Below are 22,478 nucleotides of genomic sequence, written 5' to 3' on the forward strand. Positions count from 1 at the left end.
CCAGTGGCCAAACTAAGCATAGCCCAACTATTTACATAAAAATAAATTCTAGTTTTACCTCCTTACAAGCTTCTTTTAATGTTTCTCAAATTTCTGATTCTGAACCATCTTCTGTTGCTCAAGACCACCAAGTCCCTCCTCAGTTTTGCAAAAGATCTTCTGCCTTGTCTACAAGCATAACCCATAACACATTGTCTTCTTCTTCTAATATTTCTCAAATTTCTGATTCTGAACAATCTTCTGGTGCTCAAGACCACCATGTACATGCTCTGTTTTGTAAAAGATCTTCTGCCTTGTCTACAAGCATAACCCATAACACATTATCTTCTTCTTCTTCGAATGTTCCTCAAATTTCTGATTCTGAACCATCTTCTGGTGCTCAAGACCACCATGTACCTGCTCCTTTTCGCAAAAGATCTTCTGCCTTGTCTACAAGCATAACCAATAACACATCATCTTCTTCAAGCATAACCCATAACACATAGTCTTCTTCTTCTTCTAATGTTTCTCAAATTTCTGATTCTAAACCATCTTCTGGTGCTCAAGACCACCATGCCCTTGCTCAGTTTTGCAAAAGATCTTCTGCCTTGTCTACAAGCATAACCCATAACACATCTTCTTCTTCTAATGTTCCTCAAATTTCTGATTCTGAACAATCTTCTGGTGCTCAAGACCACCATGTACCTGCTTCATTTCACAAAAGATTTTCTGCCTTGTCCACAAGCATAACCCATAACACATCGTCTTCTTCTTCTTCTAATGTTCCTCAAATTTCTGATTCTGAACCATCTTCTGGTGCTCAAGACCACCATGTCCTTGCTCAGTTTTGCAAAAGATCTTTTGCCTTGTCTACAAGCATAACCCATAACACATCTTCTTCTTCTAATGTTCCTCAAATTTCTGATTCTGAACCATCTTCTGGTGCTCAAGACCACCATGTACCTGCTTCATTTCGCAAAAGATTTTCTGCCTTGTCTTCAAGCATAACCCACAACACATTGTCTTCTTCTTCTACTAATGTTTCTCAAATTTCTGATTCTGAACCATCTTCTGGTGCTCAAGACCACCATGTACCTGCTCCGTTTCATAAAAGATCTTCTGCCTTGTCTTCAAGCATAACCCATAACACATCGTCTTCTGCTTCTTCTAATGTTCCTCAAATTTATGATTCTGGACCATTTTCTGATGCTCAAAACCCAGTGGCCAAACTAACCATAGCCCAATTATTTACATAAAAATAAATTATAGTTTTACCTCCTTACAAGCTCTTACATTTAAATATCGTATTTTCACAGAATTGTGTGTGGCCTTCAGGTTGAGCTGCTATAGTTCCAGAGGTACCCAGGGCAGTTTGACATCTGTGTAGGATTTCCTTTTTTATTTTTTTGGGGTGGTTTGGTGCGTGTCTAAACTTATGTGTGTGTGGCAGTTGTCTTTTTTCAGTCCAAATTATCTAACTGCTACTTTCTACTTGACTATTTAGCCTTTTTCCCTATTGGCTCTGCCTTTTGAGAATGACAACGAGTGTAACACTTACAGTTGGATAATGAAGATAATAAAGCGGAATAAAGATTGATTTCCCATATGGCTACAGTATTTATGAGCTCAGTATTTATATATAAAGGTGTAACCAGCTTAGGATTCCCATTAATGTGACTGTCAGACTCTCTCTATGAGTGGCAATGGCATATTGAATGGTCTCTCATTTGTACTTGGGAAATGATATTCTATAGAATGCAGATATGGCTCAGAGTTGGGCGGTTTCTGCTCCCCACAGCATTACTCCAGTGCATGATGACTATAGGAGTTTGTGAAACTATGGCCGGATGCAGCCTGCCCTCAGGAAACACTGGCGGGTCCATCAACAGCCCAGGAGATATTATTATAGGGGGAACCTTTCATGTTCATTTGGAACGGGTAGACACAAATCTGTATTTCACTAGCAAACCCACAGAACCCCAATGTCAGCTGTAAGTAGCATTCGGAACTGGGTCTACTTGACTTTATTTTTGATGGGGTTGATCTAGTTCTTACTTTTTGAAACATGTCAGGAACCAACATCCTCCAGTAGGAGTCAATCATTATAAAAAGGCTGGAGGAGGGTGTAGGTACAGGGCTCTGATGTATAATGCCCCACCAGCACTGCCTCTAGCCCCTGTGTAATGACAGATTAGTAAAGGCAATGCATACAGATGCCCATCCCTTACATGTTAGGCACAATTTGCACCCATACTAATCCCATACACTGTCAGATGCAGATCTGGAGTTGGGCACAAAGATCTGTGTCTGTCAATGGCACAAATACAGGGGAGCAGGTTGGATTGCACTGGGAACATGGCTCTTTCCACCTGTTCATTGCACTTTGAACCTTTGGGCCTTTAGTAAATACATTACAGTGTCTCTAAATTAAGGCCATGAGAATATTTCACATCCACCTGATATCCTTTCTTTCTTGTGTTTCCTTTCCTTTGGGTCATATACATTCAAGGGGACACAGCCTCATATTTGTTTTTGAGCATCCCAGGGACCTCAAGCTTCTATGCCCTGTACGGATATTACTATTGTGTTATTTAACCGTTATACGTCATAAGAACTTGCTTTAATCTGTTTTGATATTAGAATTGCTACAGAATTTTACCAGACTATGCGAGCCTTAATATTTGCCGTGGAAGAGATTAATGCTGATACTGAGCTCCTTCCCAACATCACGTTGGGCTTCCAGGCCTTGGACTCGTGCAATACGTTATGGCGAGCGGCACAAGGGACTCTGTCAATGTTGTCAGGGGGAAAGGAAGCCATCCCTAATTATCATTGTCATGGTGGGACACCCTTTGCTGGTCTTGTTGGCGACTCTGGGTCAACACGATCCACCCTTATAGCCCAAATCTTAGGGCTGTACCGATACCCACAAGTAAGTATAATGTTTTGAAAACAAATGTGCCAGGCTATTCTTTCTAGGGTTATTTTGTTCAGTTCAGGGTTGAAATAGCCACCAATGCCAGTGGGTTGCTTCCAATGCCATTGAGCCCTGCCAAACGAAATAGAAGATTGCCATGTATTCCACAATGGAACACACAGCCATCTTTGTTTTATTCATTTTTTCTTTTACTTATGGCTAAAGAGAATGCAGAAGGGCCTAAGATTTTTGGCACTGAGCACATGGTGTATTCTTTAGGGGGGACCCAAGCTTCATATTTTGAAAGTCCATTTGAAAGAATAATGAGTTTCAAGAATTAAACACTGATGTGATCATGTGATCTCAACAGTTCTGCAGGACATGTTAATGTTAGTGTTAATTGTGTCTTTATAGATCAGTTATTTTGCAACCAGCCCTAGTCTCACAAACCGGAACCTGTTCCCGTCCTTTTTCCGTACCATACCAAGTGATGAGTTTCAGATGAAAGGCTTGGCCCAGCTTATCGACCATTTTGGTTGGTCTTGGCTAGGCCTCTTGGCCAATGATTATGACTATGGTCAGTTTGGACTTCAAACTGTAAAACAAGAAATAATCAATTCTGGAGCTTGTGTGGCCTTTGCTGAGAACTTATTGACCAGTCAACCTGATAGGAATGCTCCCCATATTATCAATGTCCTTAAGAAGTCAACTGCAAAGGTGGTGGTTGTGATTGCATCTGATTCAGACTTTGTGGTTGTGTTAGAAGAGTTGTTAAGACAAAATGTAAGTGGCCATATCTGGGTAGCCAGTGAGGCTTGGGCCACTTCTGATTTACTCTCAGAGGAACGATTCAAAGGGATTTTGCTGGGCACCATTGGTTTTGCCATCTTCCATGGGAAAATGCCCAGGTTTGGTAAGTACTTCAACAGCCTGAACCCATCCAAAGATATTTCTGATCCATTCATCACAGAGTTTTGGGAGCAAACGTTTGCTTGTACGTGGCCCAGTGAAAAAAATCAAGTTATTGTGATGGACAATGCCACCATAAGTCCATGTATGGGAAATGAAATGCTGTATGTCCAACCATCTGAAGAAGACCAGAGATTATCTCTCAATGTATATACTGCTGTCTATGCCATTGCTTGGGCTCTGCACAATTTGCTTTACTGTAAGCCGGGAACTGGGCCATTCTATCTCGGGGGTTGTGCCAACATCTCTTCATTTCAGCCTTGGCAAGTAAGGGTTTACTATTTCCCAAGCCATTATGAGTTACTAACCTATCGGTAAATACCATTTCTTCTATCTGATGTGCTTTACCATTACAGCTTCTTCACTATATTAAAAATGTGAACTTCAAGACCAGAGATGGACGTCAAGTTTTTTTTGATGCGGCGGGGAACCCTCCAGCCGTATATGATATAGTGAACTGGCAAGTTGGTGCCGGAGGAATGCTTGAACAGGTTACAGTTGGGAGTTATGAGTTGAATAGTTCTAGTGGCCAAACTTTCAACATAGACAGTGCTAAAATTAAATGGATCATCAACAACAACACACAGGTATGGAATTTAAAAGGGATCTGTCTTATACTGATTGTATGCAGATATTTTGCCTTATCCCTGTGTAAGCTTATGGTAAATTAGCTTTTCTGTTTACCACAAACCACACAATGAGACTCAATCCCTCAGGTGTGAACCCTCGCTTGATGTGGAGGCCAGGTAGTTGTGTGTTGTATCTCTCAAGAAATGGGCACCAGTCGTTCTTATAGTTGAACACTAAACTGTTTACACGGCCACTTAGGAGTAATTACAGCACAGAATAGGTAGGTAGCAGCATCTCACAGAACAGACAGTACTTACAACCAATGGTCACAATGACTCTCTCCCCACAGGGCACAATGGGTTAACCCCAGCTTTCAGGAATATGCTTCCAGCGGAACTTGGGTGATCACTATCTAGCCCTAGGTCTGTACACTGTTACCCCTACTCTGGGCAGTATTATACCTGGGATAATAATCCCTCTGCAAATCCTTGTTGGAGCCAACACCTGCTCAATAGCTATCCCTGCCTGTCTATCACACCTAGGGGCCCATTTACTTACTCACGAACGGGCCGAATGCGTCCGATTGCGTTTTTTTCGTAATGATCGGTTTTTTTTGCGATTTTTTTCGGAAAATTATCGCGACATTTTAGTTACCAATACGATTTTTGCGGAAAAACGCGAGTTTTTCGTAGCCATTCTGAAAGTTGCGATTTTTTCGTAGTGTTAAAACTTGTGCAAAACGTTGCGCCTTTTAAGTTTTAACGCTACGAAAAAAGCGCAACTTTTCGCGCAAGTTTTAACGCTACGAAAAAATCGCAACTTTCGGAATGGCTACGAAAAACTCGCGTTTTTTCGCGCAAATCGTATTGGTAACGAAAAAGTCGCGATAATTTCCGAAAAGTCGTAAAGGCGCAGAAAAAATCGCAAAAAATACGAAAAAGTCGCAAAATGTTCGTTTTCCAATCGGGATTTTTCCAATTCGGATTCGAATTCGTGGGTTAGTAAATCAGCCCCCTAGTGTTACCTATAACAGGAGTTGCCTATTCTTTCTCGGCCTACCTATAACCTGGTTCCACAATATCACCCTACTTGCTTGTTCAGGCAGAGAGCTTTCACAGAAATGGCTTCTAGCCTCATGGCTGCTCAGCCTTTTATTTTACAGCACAACCACCTTATGGCCAAACTGTGGAACTGCACCCAGGAAAGGGGACTTACCTCCAATTACATTTACAACACTGTGTAAATATCTGGAGACAACAAATCAGATCTAAGGCCAAGTAGGTCATATGAGCCAGGTCCAAATGACTAACTAACAGCTTTTAGGCAGAGCAATTGATTAACAAGACAAGTGGTACAAATGCCATGAGATTGATTATATATTGAAGAGTAACATGTTTGCTCTGGTGGAAGAGTGCATGATTCTAAAGTACCCCATAACTCGGCCAATAAAAACTTTCTTTCAGATTGAGTTGGCAACTTTTGGGTATACTTGGGTATAGGGTCCAATAATTGGTTTTCCTGATTAATATAAGGCCAAAGGCTAAAAGCTGATGTGATCCTCATCCAACAGGTCTCCATAGGCCCCACTGTATGGATCAGCTTGATTTGGCCCCAAGCATTGGTGGATGAAATGGGTGGAGACCTACTCATTCTGCTATTTTGCCAAATAAGATGATCTCACTGTATATGACCATATTTAGTCTGCAAATGAACTTCTCATATGTACGTATGTGTCAAAAACATAATAATGCTAACATAAATAATGTTTTCAAAGTTTTTATGGGGCCCTATCAGTGGCTTAACTGCATAAAACAGACCACCAGAAGTATAGGGGGCTTGGGGGACAGGGGGTCCCTGGCACTGTGGTCTTCTGCATGGTAATCTTCCCTAGACCCTTCAACCGGAAGAGGAGAACAATGACTCTGGGCTCTCCAAAGCTCTTTGTTGCAGGGGGGTTCCAACACAAACTAGTTATGTTACTGACCTTATCATGAATAATATAGTGAATAATGTACCCTCTATAGTAAAATATAAAGATATCCTAAGTCACCGAGGCGTTCAGTGGTCTATACAGGTCACGGAACTATCTATTATAATAAGCAAGTTTTATAAATATATCATGCACAGTTGATAAAAAATACAAATACAATAACACACCCTTGTTGCTGTTTAATCCCCTTCTTCTTTTGCACAGATCCCCCCTTCTCAGTGCAGCCCAAGTTGCCCTTCAGGATACAGGAAAGTGATCGTACCAGGAAAGCCCCCGTGTTGCTATGAGTGTGCCCGGTGTCCCCAGGGGCAGATTTCTAATCAAACAGGTAATGAAATCATTATTTTTATTATTTTTATGTCTGTTAATGAAAAATAAATGTCAGTTTTATCAGCAATTTGATATGGATGTTCTCCACCAGATGCTGCGGAATGTCAACCGTGTTCCTGGGACACGTGGCCCAATCTACAGCAGGACAGATGCCTACCAAGGCCTACAGAGTTCCTTTCCTATGAGCAACCGTTGGGTTACAGCTTAGCAGCCATTTCCATCTTTTCCACACTCGCCCCACTTGTTATTCTCAGAATTTTTGTTTGTAGTAATAAAACCCCAATAGTCCGAGCCAACAACTACTCCCTTAGCTGCCTTCTCCTGCTTTCCCTGTTCCTCTGTTTCCTTTGCTCTTTAGGGTTCATTGGTTACCCACAACCTGAAAAGTGCCTTCTGCGCCAGGTGGCATTTGGGATGGTTTTTGCCCTCTGCATCTCCTGTGTTCTGGCCAAAACCATCACTGTTGTCATTGCCTTTAATGCAACCAAACCCGGCAGCAGGTTAAGGAAGTGGACAGGGGTGAAGGTCTCCTACTGTGTCATTGGGTTTTGTATCTTTGTTCAGTTGTGTGTGTGTGGGATATGGCTCATCTTGTCTCCTCCCTTTTCTGAACTTGATACTGAAACCAAACCTGGAATAATCATTATTAACTGCAATGAAGGGTCACCCACTGCTTTCTGGTGCATGCTGGGATACCTTGGCCTCTTGGCCTCCATCAGTTTCATTGTTGCCTTCCTGGCCAGACGCCTCCCTGACAGTTTCAATGAAGCCAAATTGATCACATTCAGTATGTTGGCTTTCCTCAGTGTGTGGGTGTCCTTTATCCCAGCCTATCTCAGTGCCCGGGGCATGTATACTGTGGCAATGGAGGTCTTTGCCATCCTGTCTTCCAGTTGGGCTGTGGTGGGCTGTATCTTTGTGCCAAAATGCTACATTGTATTGTTCAGACCCAACATGAACTCCAGAGAACATCTCCTTGGAAAAAGTAGAATTCAAAACTAATAGACAACATCATATACTTAAGGGCACATTTACTAAGGCAGTTTGAGAAAAAGTCGATTTTCTTTACTTATAGATATTTTTGAAAATTTTCCTGTAAAGTTCATATTTTCCGAAAATAACTTGAAAATAACCTTTTTTCTCAGAAAAAACAATTTGGCAGGTTTGATCTGTCGAGTACCCTTGAGTCCTATGGAAAGCCTATGGAAGAATTATTTTTTTTCTCAAAGAAAAAAAGTAACCGAAACGTTAATAAATCTATTTGACTTAGTTTCAAAAATTTCAAATTTTGGGGGGGAAATTTATGAAAAGCTGAAATTTATTCTGGAAAAAATATCGGAAAAATTGGCGAAATCTCATTCGCGAATCTTGAAAATATCTATTGGTGCAAAAATTTGAAAAAGTCAAGAGAAATCTCCAGAAAAACCTCGTAAGTTTCAAGACAAAAGGAAGAACTTCAAGGGAAGGAATGAGCCTTTGCCATTGGCTTCTACATAAACTCGGCAAGTTTAATCAAATTCAGATTTTTAGCCAAAAAACTAGTTTCTTTGGGCCTTGAAAGTCGTATAAATGCGACATGGTATAAATTCGAATGAAACTCGATAATTGTTGTAGTTATAAAATGTCACTATGATGCTTGAATAGTTTGTACGTAAATGTAGTTTACATTCAGAAATCCAGAATTTTTTGAGCCGAAAGAGTTTGAGCCGAATTTGAATTTATACTGCCGTTCGTTTCCATGAATCCTCGTTTTTTTCCCAAACAGGAAGTGCTCCAGCGGCCATTTTAGGAGCATTGGTGCTCATTCTTGGAAAACAATAATTCGTTAAAGTTTTGTTTGAAACTAGGTGAAATTGTAAACAATGAGGGGATTAAGTTCCCCTTGTAAATGTGTGAAACCAAAAATAATAAGGGGATTAACTTCCTCTTGAAACTGGGAGAACTGGGTGAAACAGAAAACAATGAAGGGATTAACTTCTACAGCTATGGGACCCAGGGTTTTCTGGATAAGGGGTCTTTCCGTAATTCAGATCTCCTACCTTAAGTCTACTAAAAAATGTAATTAAACAGTAATTAAACCCAATAGGGCTGTTCTGCCCCCAATAAGGGGTAATTATATCTTAGTTGGGATCAAGTACAGGTACTGTTTTATTATTACAGAGAAAAGGGAATCATTTAACCATGAAATAAACCCAATAGGGCTGTTCTGCCCCAATAAGGGGTAATTATATCTTAGTTGGGATCAAGTACAGGTACTGTTTTATTATTACAGAGAAAAGGGAATCATTTAACCATTAAATAAACCCAATAGGGCTGTTCTGCCCCAATAAGGGGTAATTATATCTTAGTTGGGATCAAGTACAGGTACTGTTTTATTATTACAGAGAAAAGGGAATCATTTAACCATTAAATAAACCCAATAGGGCTGTTCTGCCCCCAATAAGGGGTAATTATATCTTAGTTGGGATCAAGTACAGGTACTGTTTTATTATTACAGAGAAACAGGAAACCATTTTTTAAAATGTGAATTATTTGATTACAATGGAGTCTTTGGAAGATGGCCTTTCCATGATTCGGAACTTTCTGGATAATGGGTTTCCGGATAAGGGGTCTCAAAATTCTCAAAATTGCTTAGTAAATGTGCCCCTTAGTTTCAAGTTTTCTTGTTCTTTGTTATGTACCAATGTGAAAAACGCCCTCTATTGCCTCACTCCTCCCATTTCCTTCTTCAGTTCCAGCTCATTGGGCTCCAGACCATCATGTTCCTGTTGCAGGCCGCACTAGATCTTCTCCTTGTCTGAAAACATAACCCAGACTTCTTCTTCTTCTTCTAATGTTCCTCAAATTTCAAATTTCTGATTCTGAACCATCTTCTGGTGCTCACGACCACCATGTCCCTGCCCATTTTTGCAAAAGATCTTCTGCCTTGTCTACAAGCATAACCCATAACACATTGTCTTCTTCTTCTTCTAATACTCCTCAAATTTTTTATTCTGAACCATCTTCTGGTGCTCAAGACCACCATGCACCTCCTCTGTTTTGTAAAAGATCTTCTGCCTTGTCTACAAGCATAAGCCATATCTACTCTTCATCATCATCATCTTCTTCTCCATCTTCTTCTTCTCCAACTTATTCTTTTTCTCCATCTTCTTCTTCTCCATCTTCTTCTTCTTCTCCATCTTTTTCATCATCTTCTGGTGCTCAAGACCACCATGTACCTGCTCCATTTTGCAAAAGATCTTCTGCATTGTCTACAAGCATAACCCATAACACATCGTCTTCATCTTCTTCTAATGTTCCTCAAACTTCTGATTCTGGACCACCATCTTCTGGTGCTCAAAACCCAGTGGCCAAACTAAGCATAGCCCAACTATTTACATACAAATAAATTCTAGTTTTACCTCCTTACAAGCTCTTACATTTAAATATCATCTTTTTACAGACGGTGTTTCTAATTGGCCTTCAGGCTGGGCTGCTATAGTTCTAGGGGTACCCAGGGCAGTTTGATATCTGTGTAGGATTTTTTTGGGGTGGTTGTGTGTGTGTCTTAACTTCTGTGTGTGTTGCAGTTGTTTTTTTCAGTCAAAATTATCTAACTGCTACTTTCTACTAATTCCTTCCTAGACTATTTAGCCTTTTCCCTATCGGCACTGCCTTTTGAGAATGACAGCGAGTGTAACACTTACAGTTGGATAATGAAGATAATGAAGCTGAGTAAAGGCTGATTTCCCATAAGGCTACAGTATTTATGAGCTCAGTATTGATATATAAAGGTGTAACCAGCTTAGCATTCCTATTAATGTGCCTGTCAGACTCTCTCTGTGAGTGGCAATGGCATATTGAATGGTCTCTAATATGTCCTGTACTTGGGAAATGATATTCTATAGAATGCAGATATGGCTCAGAGTTGGGCGGGTTCTGCTCCCCACAGCATTACTCCAGTGCATGATGACTATAGGAGTTTGTGAAACTATGGCCGGATGCAGCCTGCCCTCAGGAAACACTGGTGGGTTTATCAGCAGCCCAGGAGATGTTATTATAAAGGGAACCTTTCCTGTTCATTTGGAACGTGTAGACAGAAATGTGTATTTCACTAGAAAACCCACAGAACCCCAATGTCTGATGTAAGTAGTATTGGGAACTAGATCTACTTGACTTTATTTTTGATTGGGTTTTTTGAAACCAGGAACCAACATCCTCCAGTCGTAGTCAATCATTATAGAAAGGCTGGAGGAGGGGGTAAGTGCAGGGCTCTGATGTATAATGCCCCACCAGCACTGCCTCTAGCCCCGTGTAATGACAGATTAGTAAAGGCAATGCATACAGATGCCCATCCCTTACATGGTAGGCACAATTTGCACCCATACTAATCCCTTACACTATCAGATGCAGATCTGGAGTTGGGCACAAAGATATGTCTGAAAATGGCACAAATACAGAGGAGCAGGTTGGATTGCACTCGGAACATGGCTCTTTCCTCCTACTCATTGCACTTTGCACCTTTGGGCCTTTAGTAAATACATTATAGTGTCTCTAAATTAGGGTCATGAGAATATTTCACATCCACCTGATATCCTTCTTTTCGTGTGTTGCCTTTCCTTTGGGTCATATACATTCAAGGGGACACAGCCTCATATTTGTTTTTGAGCATCCCAGGGACCTCAAGCTTCTACGCCCTGTACGGATATTACTATTGTGTTATTTAACCGTTATACTTCATGAGAACTTGCTTTCATCTGCTTTAATACTAGAATTGCTACAGAATTTTACCAGACTATGCGAGCCTTAATATTTGCCGTGGAAGAGATTAATGCTGATACCGAGCTCCTTCCCAACGTCACGTTGGGCTTCCATGTCTTGGACTCGTGCGATACGTTACGGCGAGCAGCACAAGGGACTCTGTCAATGTTGTCAGGGGGAAAGGAAGCCATCCCTAATTATCATTGTCACGGTGGGACACCCTTTGCTGGTCTTGTTGGTGACTCCGGGTCAACACGATCCACCCTTTTAGCCCAAATCTTAGGGCTGTACCGATACCCACAAGTAAGCATAATGTTTTGAAAACAAATGTGCCATTCTATTTTTTCTAGGGTTATTTTGTTCAGTTCAGGGTTGAAATAGCCCCCAATGCCAAAGGGTTGCTTCCAATGCCATTGAGCCCTGCCAGCCCGCTGCCTGTGGCCAGCTTCTTAAGACTTTCTCTCTCCTTTAGAACAAGATAAATGATTGCCATGTATTCCACAATGGCCTAATTTAGGCACTGAGTCTTGCATGGTGTATTTTTGGGGGGGTCCCAAGCTTCATATTTCGAAGGTCCATTTAAAAGAGTAATGAGTTTCAAGAACTAAACATTGATGTGATCATGTGATCTCAACGGTTCTGCAGGACATGTTAATATCAGTGTTAATTGTGTCTTTATAGATCAGTTATTTTGCAACCAGCCCTAGTCTCACAAACCGGAACCTGTTCCCTTCCTTTTTTCGTACCATACCTAGCGATGAGTTTCAGATGAAAGGCTTGGCCCAGCTTATCGACCATTTTGGTTGGTCTTGGCTGGGCCTCTTGGCCAATGATTATGCTTATGGTCAGTTTGGACTTCAAACTGTAAGACAAGAGATAATCAATTCTGGAGCTTGTGTGGCCTTTGCTGAGAATTTATTGACCAGTCAACCTGATAGGAATGCTCCCCATATTATCAATGTCCTTAAGAAGTCAACTGCAAAGGTGGTGGTTGTGATGGCATCTGATTCAGAATTTGTGGTTGTGTTGGAAGAGCTGTTAAGACAAAATGTAAGTGGCCATATCTGGGTAGCCAGTGAGGCTTGGGCCACTTCTGATTTACTCTCAGAGGAAAGGTTCAAAGGGATTTTGCTGGGCACCATTGGTTTTGCCATCTTCCATGGGAAAATGCCCAGGTTTGGTAAGTACTTTAACAGCCTGAACCCATCAAAAGATGTTTCTGATCCATTCATCACAGAGTTTTGGGAGCAAACGTTTGCTTGTACGTGGCCCAGTGAAAAAAATCAAGTTATTGTGATGGACAATGCCACCATAAGTCCATGTACGGGAAATGAAATGCTGTATGTCCAACCATCTGAAGAAGACCAGAGATTATCTCTCAATGTCTATACTGCTGTCTATGCCATTGCTTGGGCTCTGCACAATTTGCTTTACTGTAAGCCGGGAACTGGGCCATTCTATCTCGGGGGTTGTGCCAACATCTCTTCATTTCAGCCTTGGCAAGTAAGGGTTTACTATTTCCCAAGCCATTATGAGTTACTAACCTATCAGTAAACACCATTTCTTCAATTTCATGTGCTTTACCCTTACAGCTTCTTCACTATATTAAAAATGTGAACTTCAAGACCAGAGATGGACGTCAAATTTTCTTTGATTCAGCGGGGAACCCTCCAGCCGTATATGATATAGTGAACTGGCAAGTTGGTGCCAGAGGAATGCTTGAACAGGTTACAGTTGGGAGTTATGAGTTGAATAGTTCCAGAGGCAAAACTTTCAACATAGACAGAGCTAAAATTTTATGGACCAACAACAACACACAGGTATCATTTAAAAGAGATCTATCATGTATGTGTTTTTTACTACATCTTGGAGAAAACTAATCAGTTCAATAAGCCAGGTAGGTTGTATGTCTGATTGACCAGCAGAACCACCAACAGGACTCCATAGGCCCCAGTGTATGGATCAGATTGATTTGGCTCAAAGCATGGGTGGTCAAATTGGGTTGAGACCCACTCATTTGGCAATTTTTACCAAATAAGCTGATATCACAGTATAAACCATATTTAGTCTATAAATTAACTTCTCAAAGTGGATTCCAACACACTAGTTGTGCTACTGGCCCTGTTAAAAATTATATAGTGAATAAAGTGCCCTCTATTGTAAAATATAAGGATATTATAGTCACAGAGGAGTTTGATACAGGTGATGGAACTCTGAAATGACTTCTAATATCCTCATATTTTATTATATTATATATCATGTGACAGAAATTACATCACTGAGCACTGTATAATTGATGATGTCACTAAGTACTTTAGTGATTTTTTCATTGTTACTCCCTTTTGCCCATGGACATTTTGTCTGCTATATATCAATTTGGATGCATATGCAGACCACGTAGTTTGGTAAATCTATGCATACTGGGTATCAAACTATTCAGTAGACCCCTTGCATTCATATTTAGGATGTTTTATGTTGGTGTGTTATGAAATGCAGGACATATAATTGGGTAAAATGCCAACTCTGTTATAATTTTCAGAATTTTTTTGAAAAGGGCTACATTTAACATAGCTTTGCAGTTTGGTAGCTTGCAGCTGAGAGACATATTTACCCATTTTGGTTTCGTCGCAATGTGTACTTTCATAAAATATATGGTTTTCTAGGGTCTTCATACTGTTAGGGGGTCTTATGGCACATAATACATATATCAGTCGCAGCAGCCAGAGTGTCAGCTGTGAAAATTCTTATGCACTATTTTTTTGGGGGTGTTTCTGTACACCGCATAGTTTGGTAACTCTATCCATATTGGGCATCAAACTGTTCAGTAGACCCCTGGTGTTTATATTTTGGATGTTTTATGCTGGGACATTACGAAATGTGGGGGTATATAACAGGGTAAATTGCAAGCTTTGAGACAATTTGCAGAAAAAATATATAAAAACACTCCTTTAGCTTAGCTTTGCTGTTTGGTGCTTTGCCATACAAAGACGTATTTACCAATTTTAGATTCACAAAATGTGTATTTTTTTAAAATGTGAGGCTTTCTGGGGGAACTTATTTATTCACAACTTTTACCATACATAAATCAGGCAGTATATTTTTGGTAGTAGAAATATATGTCATGATATATGTGTGCACTAACTTCATTTTTTGGTCTCTAAATGCCCAAAACTTAGGTAATCCGATGCACAGCTGGCATCTAACTGTCCAGTGGACCCTTGGCATTCTTATTTAGGATGTTTTTTTCTTGGTACGTAATGCTATGTGTGAGATTAGATGCTAGAAATTGGAAGCTCTGAGGTGAATTTCAGGTGTTTCATCAAAACCACCAAAATTTGGGAACGCAATGTAGTTTGGAGTAGAAAGACATGGTTATCCACGTTGGATTTGCCTGAATGTACATTTTCCAAAAATATATGGTTTTGGGGGGTGTTTTTACCTCACAAAAAATGTAGCTAATGTGTTAAATATTTTGTATGGGACAATTTGTATGCACTAACTCATCATTTTATTGTCTCTAAATGCCAGATACTATGGTAATCCTATGCACAATGGGCATCAAACTGTTAAGTAAACCCTTGGCATTCATATTTAGGATGTTTTTCCTTAGTATCTAATGCTATCTGAGAGACAAGGTGCTAAAAAGTGGAAGCTTCACTGGCAGTTTTTCATCAAAACTGCCATTTTTTTGGAAAGAATTGCAGCTCAGTGGTTTGGTGTAGAAAGATAAGGTTACCCATTTTGGATTCACCCGAGTGTGTCCTTTCCAAAAATATATGCTTTTGGGGGGTCATTTTATTTTTTTACCCCACAAAAATGCAGTAAATGTGTTGAATCTTCAGTAGCTGATGCAATGCCCTGGACAATTGTTCTGCACAAACTTAATTTTATGGTCTCTAAATGCCAGATACTTTGTTAATCCTATGCATAATGGGCATCAAACTGTCCAGTGGACCCTTGGCTTTCATATTTAGGATGTTTTCCCTTAATATCTAATGCTATGTGAGAGACAAGGTGCTAAAAAGTGGAAGCTTCAAAGCTTCAGGTATTTCATCAAACTGACAATTTTTTGGAAAGAACTGCAGCTCAGTGGTTTGGAGTAGAAAGGCAAGGTTACCCATTTTGGATTCGCCCAAGTGTGTACTTTCCAAAAATATATGCATTTGGGGGGTCATTTTATTTTTTTACCCCACAAAAATGCAGTAAATGTGTTGAATTTTCAGTAGCTGATGTGATGTCCTGGACAATTGTCATGCACTAACTTAATTTTAGGGTCTCTAAATGCCAGATACTTTGGTAATCCTATGCATAATGAGCATCAAACCATTTAGTAAACCCTTGGCATTCATATTTAGGATGTTTTTCCTTAATATATAATGCTATGTGAGAGACAAGGTGCTAAAAAGTGGAAGCTTCAAAGCTTCAGGTATTTCATCAAACTGACAATTTTTTGGAAAGAACTGCAGCTCAGTGGTTTGGAGTAGAAAGGCAAGGTTACTCCTTTTGGATTCGACCAAGTGTGTACTTTCCAAAAATATATGCATTTGGGGGGTCATTTTATTTTTTTACCCCACAAAAATGCAGTAAATGTGTTGAATTTTCAGCAGCTGATGTGATGTCCTGGACAATTGTTATGCACTAACTTAATTTTAGGGTCTCTAAATGCCAGATACTTTGGTAATCCTATGCATAATGGGCATCAAACCATTTAGTAAACCCTTGGCATTCATATTTAGGATGTTTTTCCTTAGTATCTAATGCCCTGAGAGACAAGGTTCTAAAAAGTGGAAGCTTCAAAGCTTCAGGTATTTCATCAAACTGACAATTTTTTGGAAAGAACTGCAGCTCAGTGGTTTGGAGTAGAAAGGCAAGGTTACTCCTTTTGGATTCGCCCAAGTGTGTACTTTCCAAAATGTATGCATTCGGGGGGTCATTTTATTTTTTTACCCCACAAAAATGCAGTAAATGTGTTGAATTTTCAGCAGCTGATGTGATGTCCTGGACAATTGTTATGCACTAACTTAATTTTAGGGTCTCTAAATGCCAGATACTTTGGTAATCCTATGCATAATGGGCATCAAACCATTTAGTAAACCCTTGGCATTCATATTTAGGATGTTTTTCCTTAGTATCTAATGCCCTGAGAGACAAGGTTCTAAAAAGTGGAAGCTTCAAAGCTTCAGGTATTTCATCAAACTGACAATTTTTTGGAAAGAACTGCAGCTCAGTGGTTTGGAGTAGAAAGGCAAGGTTACCCATTTTGGATTCACCCAAGTGTGTACTTTCCAAAAATATATGCATTTGGGGGGTCATTTTATTTTTTTACCCCACAAAAATGCAGTAAATGTGTTGAATTTTCAGTAGCTGATGTGATGTCCTGGACAATTGTCATGCACTAACTTAATTTTAGGGTCTCTAAATGCCAGATACTTTGCTAATCCTATGCATAATGGGCATCAAACTGTCTAGTGGAGCCTTGGCTTTCATATTTAGGATGTTTTTCCTTAATATCTAATGCTATGTGAGAGACAAGGTTCTAAAAAGTGGAAGCTTCAAAGCTTCAGGTATTTCATCAAACTGACAATTTTTTGGAAAGAATTGCAGCTCAGTGGTTTGGAGTAGAAAGGCAAGGTTACCCATTTTGGATTCGCCCAAGTGTGTACTTTCCAAAAATATATGCATTTGGGGGGTCATTTTATTTTTTTACCCCACAAAAATGCAGTAAATGTGTTGAATTTTCCTGGCCAATTGTTATGCACTAACTTAATTTTATTGTCTCTAAATGCCAGATACTTCGGTAATCCTATGCACAACGGGCATCAAACTGTTTAGTGAACCCTTGGCTTTCATATTTAGGGTGTGTTTTCTTGGTACCTAATGTTATATGCGCGATAAGATGCTTTAAGTCAGATTGTTCATATATTTTCATAGAAATTGCTCAGTTCAGAAAAGCATTGATGTTTGGTATTAAAGAGTAGAAAGACATGGTTACCCCTTTTGGATTCGGCAGAATGTGTAGTTTTCAAAAATATATGGTTTCCTGGGGTAAACTTAATATTCCAGGATTTTTGGCTTTGTAATCTAAAGTTTGCCATATTCTGCTGTAATGCTTTGCAAATTTAACTTCCCCTTGAAACAAGGTGAAACAAAAATCAATGAGAGGATTAACTTCTCCTTGAAACTGGGTGAAACAGAAAACAATGAGGGGATTAATTAATCCTTGAAAATGTGTCAAGGACAGGCTGTCACTGACTATTCTTTTCCCCTACTATTCTAAGCCTCCATAGGACACAATGGTACTCGATAGATCAAACCTGCCGATTTTTTTGTTTACAAAAAAGCTAACTAAACATTGATAAAACACAAATGATGGGAGTTATTTTAAAAAAACAATATCAGAAAAATTGAAAACTGGCAAAAACCCATTCGTAAATCTCGAAAAAATATCTAGAAGTTAGAAAAAAATCAACTTTTTCTCAAAATTTCTTTGTAAATATGCAAATGACATGCAAAATTCTGCTGGCACTTAAAGGGTTAATCTCGTTCTTATTTTGTATAGATTCCAAATTCTCAGTGCAGCCCAAGTTGCCCTTCAGGATATAGGAAAGTGATTGTTCGCGGAAAACCCCTTTGTTGCTATGAGTGTGCCCGGTGTCCCCAGGGGCAGATTTCTAATCAAACAGGTAGTGAAATCATTATTTTTATTATTTTTATGTTTGTTAATGAAAAATAAATGTCAGTTATATAAGCAACTTGATATGGATGTTCTCCTCCAGATGCTGCGGAATGTCATCCATGTTCCTGGGACACGTGGCCCAATCTACAGCAGGACAGATGCCTACCAAGGCCTACAGAGTTCCTTTCCTATGGAGATCCTTTGGGTTACAGCTTAGCAGCCATTTCCATCTTTTCCACACTCGCCCCACTTGTCGTTCTCAGAATTTTTATTTGTAATAATAAAACCCCAATAGTCCGAGCCAACAACTACTCCCTTAGCTGCCTTCTCCTGCTTTCCCTGTTCCTCTGTTTCCTTTGCTCTTTAGGGTTCATTGGTTACCCACAACCTGAAAAGTGCCTTCTGCGCCAGGTGGCATTTGGGATGGTTTTTGCCCTCTGCATCTCCTGTGTTCTGGCCAAAACCATCACTGTTGTCATTGCCTTTAATGCAACCCAACCCGGCAGCAGGTTAATGAAGTGGACAGGGGTGAAGGTCTCCTACTGTGTCATTGGGTTTTGTATCTTTGTTCAGTTGTGCGTGTGTGGGATATGGCTCATCTTCTCTCCTCCCTTTTCTGAATTTGATACTGAAACCAAACCTGGAATAATCATAGTTAATTGCAATGAAGGGTCACCCACAGATTTCTGGTGCATGCTGGGATACCTTGGCCTCTTGGCCACTATCAGTTTAATTGTTGCCTTCCTGGCCAGACGCCTCCCTGACAGTTTCAATGAAGCCAAATTGATCACATTCAGTATGTTGGCTTTCCTCAGTGTGTGGGTGTCCTTTATCCCAGCCTATCTCAGTGCCCGGGGCATGTATACTGTGGCAATGGAGGTCTTTGCCATCCTGTCTTCCAGTTGGGCTGTGGTGGGCTGTATCTTTGTGCCAAAATGCTACATTGTATTGTTCAGACCCAACATGAACTCCAGAGAACATCTCCTTGGTAAAAGTAGAACCTAAAACTAATAGACAACATCATATACTAAGCCTATCTCAGTGCACGTGGCATGTATATTGTGACTTTAGTTATAGACTTTGCCCAACTCTACTCAAACCCTATACAAGTTGCCCCTTTGTGTGGGGCAGGTTAGGGGTGCATTGTGCAACACTGCTTTAAGACCACAACAGTGAATCCTGTTGGAATAAGTCACACATACAGTAAGTAAAAAAAATTAAACTTTTGTAGGGGACCCATAGCATTACGTTCCCAATTCCCAAAATCGATTACCCCATTTGCCCAGTAGTTTTGCATCGGTTCCTGATTCCCCAGTGTATGAACTGGTAAGAAAAAATGTACTCAGTCTCTATTTTCTTTGTGTTGACCAAAACCATCACCTTTTCTAATTAACTTACCTTCCAGAAGGGGGGGTGGGGGCAGCAAAAGGGGTGGTCCATGATGTAAGAGGGGTGGGGCAATGTCAAAATGGGGTGGGGCTATGACATCACAGACATCACAAGATGGATCAGGAAAGGAGAAAAGGGAAGAGGAAGGGTACATTTCAGGTTGGTTCTGGGTGAATCAGAGGCTTAAGAGATTGCACTGGGGGCTTAAGGGGATGATCAGGGCTTAAGGGGGTGGGCCAGGGGCTGAACTCTAGGTTATTACAAATTTAGCAGCAACTACTGTGTTATTTGTGTGGCATGGTCAGGTCAAGGTAAGCCTTGGTCAAGAGTTCAAGATCAAGCCACAAGGTAACCAAACTTTAGTGAAGCTTGGGCACAGAGACCCTGTGAATGAGGCTTATTATATAACAGACTAGCTCCTGTGATTGTACACTCCTGGGTTGGGGTGGCAGATATTCAGGGATAGAGAACAAAAGCAGCCCTGTGCCCCATGAAGAAGAAACAGAGTGGCATATTCCCTTGGTGGCACTTACCTTCATGTAGAGATTAAAGCTGGAAAGTGACAGAGGCTTCCACTGAAGGTGATCCATTTCCCTGTATTGTCCATTCTACTGGTGACACTTAATTTTGTATCCAACCAGCTGGATGTTCGAGGATACAGACCAGGGTCAGGGCCGCTAAAACTCTCTTCTATCTGCGCTCTGCCCTCTCTTTGGAAGGGATCGCCAACACCAACTTGCATTCTGCCCAAACAGGAAGTTGACACTGAAGCAGTTACTATGCATGCCTTTCCTCTCCTGCTTCATTAGCATTTCATTGATCTGATTGGCTGAATCTTTCCAGCTAGTTGTATCAAAGATGTGCAAATGAAGCAGGAGAGGGAAAGGCATGGGCGGAACCAGTTCAGTGTCAACTTTTGTTTCTGGTCTGGAAAATCCCCTACTGAGAGAGCAGAGAGCAGATTGGTGAGAGTTTTAGCAGCACTGATCCTGCCCAAAACTAAAAATTGATTTACAAAAAGGTTTTTTTGTAACAGGCTGTCCAAATTCAGACTTTTATCTAAGGGTAAACATCCCCTTTTAGAGTGCCAAGGGAGTACCATTTCCGATGAGTAAACGTTGGATCTATGGTGCCCCATATGTTTATAGTGTGACGGCGCTTCCACAACTCTTTTTCATACACTTCCAATTGCGGGTTTTTGAAACCATGAATAAACTCATTTTCTCTAAAACCCACGACTGCCAAGTGTTTTATTAAAACAGTCTTTTGTCACACAAATAAAGAGTCAAAGAACCCCGTAAACCTCTAAAACCAGGAAGCAAAGAAAGATTAGTAGTGATGAGCGAATCTGTTCCGTTTCGTTTCGCCAAAAAATTTGCGAATCTTTCAAAAGATCCGCGTAACGGCGAAAATGTCATGCGGCAAAAAAAATTGTCGTCCGTGGCTATTCTTTTGTCGCCTGTGGCTATTATTTTGTCACTCGCGGCTATTCTTTTGTCGCCCGCGGATATTATTTTGTCACATGCGGCTATTATTTTGTCGCATGCGGCTATTATTTTGTCGCACGGCTATTCTTTTGTTGCTCGCGGCTATTATTTTGTTGTGCTGCTATTATTTTGTTGTGCGGCTATTATTTTGCTGCACGGCTATTCTTTTGTCGCCCACGGCTATTATTTTGTTGCACAGCTATTCTTTTGTCGCTCGCGGCTATTATTTTGTCGCACGGCTATTCTTTTGTCGCCCGCGGCTATTATTTTGTCGCACGGCTATTCTTTTGTCGCCCACGGCTATTATTTTGTTGCGCGGCTATTATTTTGTTGCCTGCGGCTATTATTTTGTAGCATAGCTATTCTTTTGTTGCCCGCGGCTATTCTTTTGTCGCCCGCGGCTATTATTTCGTAGCGCGGCTATTCTTTTGACGCCCGCGACTATTCTTTTTTGATGCCGGCTACAATTTTTGGACGTGTGATGAATTTTGCCGCGGCAAATTTTTTCATCTGTTTCGCAAAACAATCCGCCAATGGCAAAATGTGGAAATTCGCTGCGAATCCATGCCTGGCGAAACTTTTCGCCCATCACTAAAGATTAGCCAACTGAAAAAAGACAGCAGCCATTGACTTCTACATGACCGTGACAGCTTTCAGATGGCGTACTTAGACTGGCATAGGTAGAAGCAATAGGGGGAGGAAGGGCAGCTAGGATCAGGGCCCCGGGGTGTGTGGGGTCCCTGGGGTGGCAGCCCTGCTGGGCTCACATACCCCCAGTCCGACCCTGATTCAGACCCACTCCTATTCATATTCCAGTTTCTCATCCAAACCACTCCCTGGTTGCTGGAGTAATTTGGACCCTAGCAACCATATTCAGTATCTGCTAAAAAAATTAAAAAACCATGTTATGCTAATTCTTCGCCGTTTTGTGACTATTTCAGCAAAGCGAAATGGGCCAGTTTTGCTCAACACTAATAAATAGTACAGGTATAGGACCTGTTATCCAGAATGCTCGGGACCTGGGGCTTTCTGGATAAGAGATCTTTCTGTAATTTGGATCTCCATACCCTAAATCTATTAAAAAATAATTTAAACCCAATAGGGCTGTTCTGCCCCCAATAAGGGGTAATTATATCTTAGTTGGGATCAAGTACAGGTACTGTTTTATTATTACAGAGAAAAGGGAATCATTTAACCATTAAATAAACCCAATAGGGCTGTTCTGCCCCAATAAGGGGTAATTATATCTTAGTTGGGATCAAGTACAGGTACTGTTTTATTATTACAGAGAAAAGGGAATCATTTAACCATTAAATAAACCCAATAGGGCTGTTCTGCCCCCAATAAGGGGTAATTATATCTTAGTTGGGATCAAGTGCAGGTACTGTTTTATTATTACAGAGAAAAGGGAATCATTTAACCATTAAATAA

The 22,478-nt window shown here is 40.6% G+C and overlaps 2 protein-coding genes across 2 annotated transcripts; both read left to right on the plus strand.

Annotated features, from left to right (window-relative positions):
* Positions 1–2,644: 2,644 nt before the first annotated feature.
* On the plus strand, positions 2,645–7,757 carry LOC101733755 (extracellular calcium-sensing receptor). Its single transcript, XM_031898303.1, has 5 exons — positions 2,645–2,911; positions 3,311–4,132; positions 4,222–4,452; positions 6,630–6,753; positions 6,847–7,757. The coding sequence occupies exons 1-5, from the start codon at positions 2,645–2,647 to the stop codon at positions 7,755–7,757; spliced, it is 2,355 nt and encodes a 784-aa protein (XP_031754163.1).
* A 3,774-nt stretch (positions 7,758–11,531) lies between these two features.
* On the plus strand, positions 11,532–19,176 carry LOC100492853 (extracellular calcium-sensing receptor). Its single transcript, XM_031898304.1, has 5 exons — positions 11,532–11,798; positions 12,177–12,998; positions 13,088–13,195; positions 18,055–18,178; positions 18,272–19,176. The coding sequence occupies exons 1-5, from the start codon at positions 11,532–11,534 to the stop codon at positions 19,174–19,176; spliced, it is 2,226 nt and encodes a 741-aa protein (XP_031754164.1).
* The last annotated feature ends 3,302 nt before the right edge of the window (positions 19,177–22,478 follow it).

The sequence above is a fragment of the Xenopus tropicalis genome, chromosome 3 (assembly GCF_000004195.4).
Source record: "Xenopus tropicalis strain Nigerian chromosome 3, UCB_Xtro_10.0, whole genome shotgun sequence".
Taxonomy (NCBI): domain Eukaryota; kingdom Metazoa; phylum Chordata; class Amphibia; order Anura; family Pipidae; genus Xenopus; species Xenopus tropicalis.